This window comes from Hydra vulgaris, chromosome 07 (assembly GCF_038396675.1).
Source record: "Hydra vulgaris chromosome 07, alternate assembly HydraT2T_AEP".
NCBI classification, from domain to species: Eukaryota; Metazoa; Cnidaria; class Hydrozoa; order Anthoathecata; family Hydridae; genus Hydra; species Hydra vulgaris.
In genome coordinates this window covers 17,941,890-17,950,000 of record NC_088926.1, presented here as the reverse complement: position 1 = coordinate 17,950,000, position 8,111 = coordinate 17,941,890, and the positions used below count along the sequence as shown (strand labels likewise).

At 26.0% G+C, this 8,111-nt stretch overlaps 1 protein-coding gene across 1 annotated transcript in view; it reads right to left on the bottom strand.

Annotated features, from left to right (window-relative positions):
* Nucleotides 1-125, bottom strand: part of LOC100212485 (creatine kinase B-type) — a 4,701-nt gene extending 4,576 nt beyond the window's left edge. Inside the window, exon 1 of the mRNA XM_065801249.1 lies at nt 1-125. This exon is cut by the window's left edge and continues 227 nt beyond it. Within this exon, the coding sequence (XP_065657321.1) occupies nt 1-27 (27 nt within the window). The 5' untranslated portion in view covers nt 28-125.
* Nucleotides 126-8,111: the final 7,986 nt, after the last annotated feature.

Below are 8,111 nucleotides of genomic sequence, written 5' to 3'. Positions count from 1 at the left end.
GATACATGTTGCCAAATGTCTATCCATTTGGAAATCTTCGTATTCAGCCACTAATTCTAAACTGTTTTTATAAATGTCTACTTTTTGGCAATGTTTGACAATTTGACGTCAAAAAACCTTACGTCATTAAGTATATTTATTTCTATTTTAATAGAAATAAATAAAAGATATCTGTTTAAATTCGTACAAGCTTTTCTAAAAGATATTTATTTAAATTCTTACAAGTTTTTCAAAAAGATATTTGTTTAAGTTTTTACAAGTTTGTCTAAAAGATATCTTTAAAAGTTTTTGCTGTTATAGCATTATTGAAATTGTCTTTGTTCCAAGAAGCCAGATTAAATTTATTTCTACCAGTTTTTAGTATGAAAGTTAACTGTATAAATATGTGACATAAGTAAAAATTTTTAGAATTTAAAAAAGTATTAAGTTGTTAAATTAAACGCGGCTTCCTCATACAAAAATACAAAATTTGACTCAGTATACACAAAAAAAAAAAAAAAAAAAATGAGTTTTGCTTTATTAAATTTTTATTTTACTTTAAAAATTAAAGTGTTTTTTTATTTTTATTTTAATGAGTGACTAAAGGGGCTCTATGAAAAGACTCTGATGATAAATGCATCATCCTTACCTTCTTTGAGTCCCTGACTGATTATAACAGTATATATATATATTATAAATTAAAAAGATTTTTTTATAAAGGTTTTTTATGTTTACGATGTTATTTATTTTATATGAAAAATTGTAATATTGTTTAATCAGCGAAATAAAAGTTAAATAAATAATAAAGTTGGTTGGCATATCGATCCTCCAAACATCCCACTAAGCTACGGTCATTGCAAGCGCTTTCATCGTAAAATGGACAACTACTGCCTCTTTCGCTATAATTTCTTCAATAACCGCGTCGCTCACTCATGGAACGCACTGCCAAACGAAGTTGTCAGTGCTATCAGTGTCGACCGCTTCAAAACAAATAAATGTGAAATAAATGTGAAAGAGTAAATACATGACTTTTTTTTTGAGTGACTATATTAATATATTTTTATATATGTTATTATCATGTCATTATAGCAAACTGGCTATGGGAACTGTTATAAACTGGTTATAAACTGGTTATAAACAAAATGACGTGAAAATTGTGTCTAAAATAGCAAATCCTCCCAGAATTGAAAATTATTGCAAAGTACTGGGTAATTATTAAACAAAAAATTAAAAAAAATTGAAAAAAAAATATGCAGAAATGTTAACGAATTTCATTTAAAAAACATCAAATAGTTTTGACTGTTGTTCTGTGGGCAAGCTTCTGGGTACCGCCAAAACAAAAGTTTGAAACTTTATTAGATGTCCACAGGAATAAATTAAGTTCTTTGAAATACTTTATCTTCTTATATTAATGTATTAAAAATAATATTTAGTTCTAAAATTAAAGTTGATGAGCACCTTTTTTAAGTTTTTTTCTACTTTCACACTTATTTCGTTTGCACGCTTTATAATAAAACAAAATAATGACAAAATAATAAAATAAAATTATTTAAATCAAACAAAGAACGCGAAATTAAGTTATATGTAGGGGAGACCGGGGCTAGTTGGCTCGGTTTTTACTCTATGGGCTCTGTAGCCCTAACAGTACATTTTTTTAAAAATATTAAAGTGTAGTCTTAAAGAGTGTGGATTAGGGTATCTTATAAAATTTGCATTCATTTACAAAAAAAAGTTCTTGGAGCCTTTCCGGACCCTCAAAAAAAAAAAAAAATTTGCGCCAACTTACCCCACCACGGGGTAAGTTGGCGCAAACTATAAAAATGATTATTGATGCACTATTAAGTGCAAAATTAATAGAAATTTTTTTAAAATTAATTTTTGCAACAATTTTATCCCAAAATTTAATATTACTTTTAGCTGGTACCAAATATTAGTCCGTATAAAAGCCAAACAGTAACCCACCTTTTATCTGTGGAAAAAAAAACTAAACAAAATTTTTTTTTAATTTTTTTGTAAGAATAAATATTTTCAATATTGTTAAAAATAAAAAAAATAAAAAAATAAAAATTTTATAAAATAAATATTTTTTTCCATAGTAAATGCTATGAGCCAACTTACCCCGTGAAAAATTTGTCAACTTACCCCGAAAGCTTTTTTTTTTAATAAACAGTCTATAGATCCTGAAAAACGGCAGCTTTGAAAAAAAAGTCTGATGGATATAGTAAACCAATTGTGACTGGAACTTTTAGAATAATTTTTTTTTCATACGAATAAATATTTTCTTTGTAAAGTAAAAAGGAAGCGATGTTCTAAAAGTTACGTTTTTGTCCAAAAAACGCATAAATCTCAATATCTCCCATGCGCATGCGCGAATCCTGACAATACTACAGTGAATGATGAAATGGTCAATGAGGAAGTTTCTGAGTAATTTTTGTCACTTTCTGATGAAAGGCTCTAAAGATAAACGCAGTTCGTCAACTTACCCCTGCGGCCAACTAGCCCCGGTCTCCCCTATATATATTTTTTCAACTTTTTATCTGTGTAAAATTTTATTTGTATATAATCAGTCTGAATTAAATTCTTTCTTAAATAGTAACCGTTGTTTACAATGTTTTTTCAGAAATTTAACTCAATTTACAGACAATTTAGTAACAAGTGTTTTTCTACAAAAAATGAAGTTTATTTAAATTTATTTTGAAAACAGCATTCAAAAATATATTTCAAAAATATCTTTTAAAAAAAAAGAAAGTTAAGCACAAGAAGACGTAGGTCAACTAAAACAAAAAATGACTATTTTAATGAAAAGTTATTTATTTTCTATTTTTGATTGACATTATTTTTTATATATATAAATTTGTTTTTGGAAGATATTTTAGAAATAAATTTTTTTAAACTTAAATTTTAGTGTCAATTAAAAAACAGCCTATAAATACATGATGTTTTTTTCGAAAGCATTGATTTTTCTTATTGAATGAAAAATGCACTAAGTATTGAAAACCGCTTAAAGAAATTGTATAACTAAAAAAAAACAGCTTAACTACAGCTATAGAATTCTGCACAAAGTCTAATAGTCTCGCTTTGCTTTGGTGTCTCGTCTAGCCGATTATCCTTTTTTTTCTGAATTTATTTCTTCACTTCTTTTATTTTATGTTCACAACTTATTATTTACATATTTTTACTTACTTTTATTATTGCAAGTAATTATTATTACAAATATTGTTACAGCTAATTGATGCAAAAAAGAATTGCTAGGCACTGAGATCTATTATTTTATCTCAAAAACTATGTTATTTAAAATTTTTAGAAAGATTTTAATAGTGTTATTTGCAAAGTCGAGCCAAACATTCATATCTTTCATACCTAGGACTTATTTTATTATCTCTACCATAGATCTTATTACCACTCTCAAGGATATACTAGAACTCCGTCTATATTAGCGAAAGTTGTTTCTCACATTGAGTATTGTTTTCTCAGTATCCAAGTTACCCTTTCATACAATGTAAACTATTTAACAAGCGCATAAGTAAATCTTGTTTTATTATCTTATAGAAAATAGAGTTTTTAAAATTTTTAAAAACACTAGAAATTTCTTCAACCCCTTTAAATATTACTCGATCACTTCTTTTAATTTTTAGGAAGGTACTATACACAAGATTTTTCACAATCATCTATACTAAAATAACTGCTAGATCGAATTATTGGTGCGACAGAACAAAAATAAACTGCAAATTCATTTATTCTTAAAAGCTAGTTAAAAGATAATAATTATACAACTTATATTAAGTTTGTTCACATAAAAAAACTTTTTGTCTTATCAAAAAGAATAAACCAAGTTAATATTGGCTTTATCAAATAAGTCTTTTTCTCTGGAAATACAATTTTATTTTATTTCTGGATTGCATAAATAAACAAAAAAATTTGTATTTGGTATTAATAAACTTGATGCCGTCTCTTTTATAACTTCTATAGAAAATACGTATTTCGGAGGCTAATTTTTAAATGGCTAGGGGTCGGGTATTAAATTTGATTCATCAGCTTACGCCATTATGGCTTCAATTTAGTTTTTACAAGTTAAAAAGGTGTTACACCCTCTTTAAAAATTGAAAAAAAAATCGTTATTTAGAAGGATTTTTGATTATATCAAACTTGATTCATCATCAGCACATATCGTTTTGGTCCCTATTTATTTTTTAATTAATAGGGACCGGTGTACCACGGGGATGTACCTCGTTAAGTGACGTGGTACATCCCCTGTAAAAATCGAATTAAAAATGTTTGTGAATGATAATATTAATACAAGCACTCTGAGTGCTTATCATTATAAAAATTTATTTCCGGTTCAGGGTTTTTGTTAGATGAAGTACTTATTATAAAAATTAAAAAATGTCGTTAAAACTCATTCATTTTTATTATTGAACTTGCTAAAACAAAGCAGTCTTATTATTAAATCTTATTTAATCTGAAATCAAAAAGTTAAAAATTTTTTTTATTAATATTACATATCTTAGAGGAACACGACGTTTTCCATTTGTTATCCATTGGTTAAAAATAACCAATTAGAGTAAAAATAGCTGGATTGCAATTTTTCACAAGAAGGCTTTTTCGGCACACTTGGAAAAATCTATATCGTGCTCGCCATTTTATTACTCCTGGTTCCATTCTCTAAATCAAAAAATGTCTTCTTTGTTTTAGTAATAATGAAGCTTCTTTTTATTCTAATTTTTTTTCGTAAGGTTGCATCTCCGTTTCTTTTCCAAAAATACTACTATAGTAACTCAAGCGAGTAACCATAGCAATATCATTGCTCATCATTTAACTAAGTTGCATCTTTTTACTGTAACTGTTCTTTTTCATGTCTAAAAAATTTTAATTCCGCTATTTTTTTTTTTTTTTGAACTTTGATGCTTTAAAATTTAAAGTGAGTTTTTAAAAAAAAATAGCTGACTTTTGTAAATAATTCTTAGTTGGTTTTTTTTTATAACGAGCTTTTCTTGTGCCTTATTTTGCTTTATAATAATATATAAAATATAAAGTATATAATATATAAAATATATTATATATTGCACAAATACAAAAAGTGTCATGGATAAAATTTAAGGCATATACAAATTTGGTGAAAGTTTACAGAAATTTTGACCGTTCAATAACTGATATGATCCTTGGTTCAATGCCACCAATGGGCAAGTTTTATAACATTGGTAAGGAATGAGGCGTGAACTTCGTTTCAAATGCTTTTCCACGGTGCTCTGTGATATAGCTGTAAGAACTTCTTGGGGCACCTAAAATAAAGAAATTAAAAAACAAAAATACATTTTTTTTTTTACACTTCTAACAAGACTGCAAGCAACCACTATAAATTGGGAGTTTCTAGAAAACAAAGAAAAATGTTATAAAGCTAGGAAACGGTAGGAATTGGTTGGCAATCCTGAATTGCGCGGCAAATTTACAAACGTTGCCGTATTTTTTTCGCGGCTAAATTTTCACGAAAATTTAAAAACTAAGATAAAAATGTGCAAGGACATTTTGATTAAGATATTGCACAAAAAAAGTGGGGTATTCAGTATACTAGAGCTCTAGCTTGCCAGATTGCATTTTTCTTGTCCAAAATTGTTTTTAAAAATGCAAAATTTTGGAAAACATTGCGTAAAAATGAAATGTTAATTGCATGGCTTAAATTTTAAGCTTTCCAATAAATACCCAACTTTTATTGTGCAATATCCTAATAAAAAGTTATGTCCTTGCAAATTTTTATCTTAGTTTTTAATTTTTTCGTTAAAATTTACCCGCGAAAAAAATACGGCAACGTTCGTAAATTTGCCATGCAATTCAGGATTGCCAACGAATTGTTTTAACTTTGAAAGGAGGACGCAGAGGGGTATGATTTTAGACATAAATGGTTAAGTGATTCTTAATCAATACTTTGAAGTTTTTACAGAATTGGATAGAGTTTGGAAAAGACCAGAAATTCTATTTTTCTTTTCAAAATTGACCAAATTTTTAAAAAGTTTTTTGTTTTTAACTTGATCAATTTTGAAAATTGATCAAGTTAAAAATAATAATTCAATGCACTAGAAAGCAATTATTCCAAGTATACTTTTTTGAAGGTTTGAAAATTATTAAGTCATAAAAATTGAGTTTGTTTTTAAAAATTAGTATTTTTGAATTATTTTGATTTTGAAGCATTTCTGACCACTGCGAACCGAGTAAATTATCAAAGAAAAAGAGTTTGTGACGTTAAACCATAAAATATGCGCATGCGTAAATTTTCAAATTTTATCCGGTTTTCAACATAAACAAACTTACTCACACTAAGTGATTAAAACCGGAAACAGCGCTTTTATTTGTAAATGTCACTTTTTTATTTTGTATGTTGCAAACCATAAATAAAAAAGAAAAAGGGTGAAAAAGATTCAATATGAATATGCATTGCCAATCAATGTATATTCATTTGTAATATACATTGTTAAGTAATCGTTAATTTTAATGGAATAGAGAGAGTGTGTTTTTGTCAAGATATTTTTATTATAAACAAACTGAATTTGATTTAACGATATTATATTCAAAGTTTATCTCACTTTTAAATTTTTATTAAAATAAATAAACTTTCGTGTTCCTTTATGAACTTAAATCTCTCTTCTGTAACTTTTTTACTTGTTATTACTTAATTTTTATTACTTTTCGTAGTTCGTGAAAATCTCCCTAAAAAATGTGTTTATGATAAATATTTTTTTAAATTATATTTATAATTTTTATAAAAATCACAATTAAAAAGTGAAATTTAATTTTTTTAAATTTTATTTTATTTATATTTACAAATATTTTTTAAATTTGTATATTATTTTACATATTTTAAATGTTATATTTAGATAAATTATATATTGATAATATTTGCATAAATTTTTAAAATTTATGCAATATCTAAATATAATATTTAAAATATGAAAAATAATATGTAATATATAGTGTATATTAAGTATTATTTTTCATATATAGCTTTCATGTATAGCTGCAACTGTAAATACATTTACTTTCCTCATTAGTCTATGAAAATTCCATTGCACGAAAGATTCAAAGAATTTACTGGTTATTATTTTAAACCTGGAACTATTTTCAAAACTATTTTTCATCAGTTCTTAAATTTTGCAGACATTGCTTTTCTTAAAAATATATAAAAATTTTATTTTAGTTGGCAGAGTTGTGTGCTGTCATTGCTATTGTATATTATTCTGTAACACCACTTGTATATTTTTTATCTTTTTTTTTCTTTAAAATTAAATCCAACCATTTTGCAGAGTAAAATGTAGTATTTAAAAAATTACCCAAAAACAAGTTATTAGGCTTTAGCACATACTTGTAGTAATTAGATACGCTCATGATAATTTTTTTATTCAATTATTTGTACTTAGCTATCAGTAAGTCAATTAACGAAACATCATGTCTATTTTGTTAAAAGTGTCTTTTAGTTATTTTGAGCACATATGTTTAATTTGGAAGTTTTTTATAAGCAATAGTTTTTTATAAGCAATAGTTAAATGTTAATGCAAAAAGCCTATTAATATAGTTCAATACCATTATCACTGTGTCATAACAAAGATATTTTAAACCCAACTAGTGTTTAGATCTCAATGAGGAAAACATATTCCCTTTTGACTACTGGGTATATCAAACTAGGTGAAGCAGTCTGGAGTGATTTTGTTTTTTATTTAATATGTGTATGAAATATAAGTCTTTAGGGTTTTTGATAAATTTTTGCACTATCTACTTGAGGAAAGAGTTCAACTTTAGTTCTTAGTTTTAACTATTTTAGCTGGCTGCAAATTTATTTATATGTCAGTTACTTAATCTATCTTTAATGTTTTTCATTTTCATCTGATTTACCTTTACTTATTTTATAGATGTAAAAATCCCTGCTTTTTAAAGTATGTACAAGTTTTTTAAAAACATTTATTCCATTATGTACTATTTTATTAGAAATACCATTTTGTCAATGAAGTAACTGCATAGCTTATTGTTTAGTGTGCTATGTAGTATGTGCAAGTGCAAAAAGATATTTAATATAAAAACTTTTCCTATTTTATAGAAACCTTTACCTATTTTATAGATGTAAAAATCACTGCTTTTTAAAGTATGTA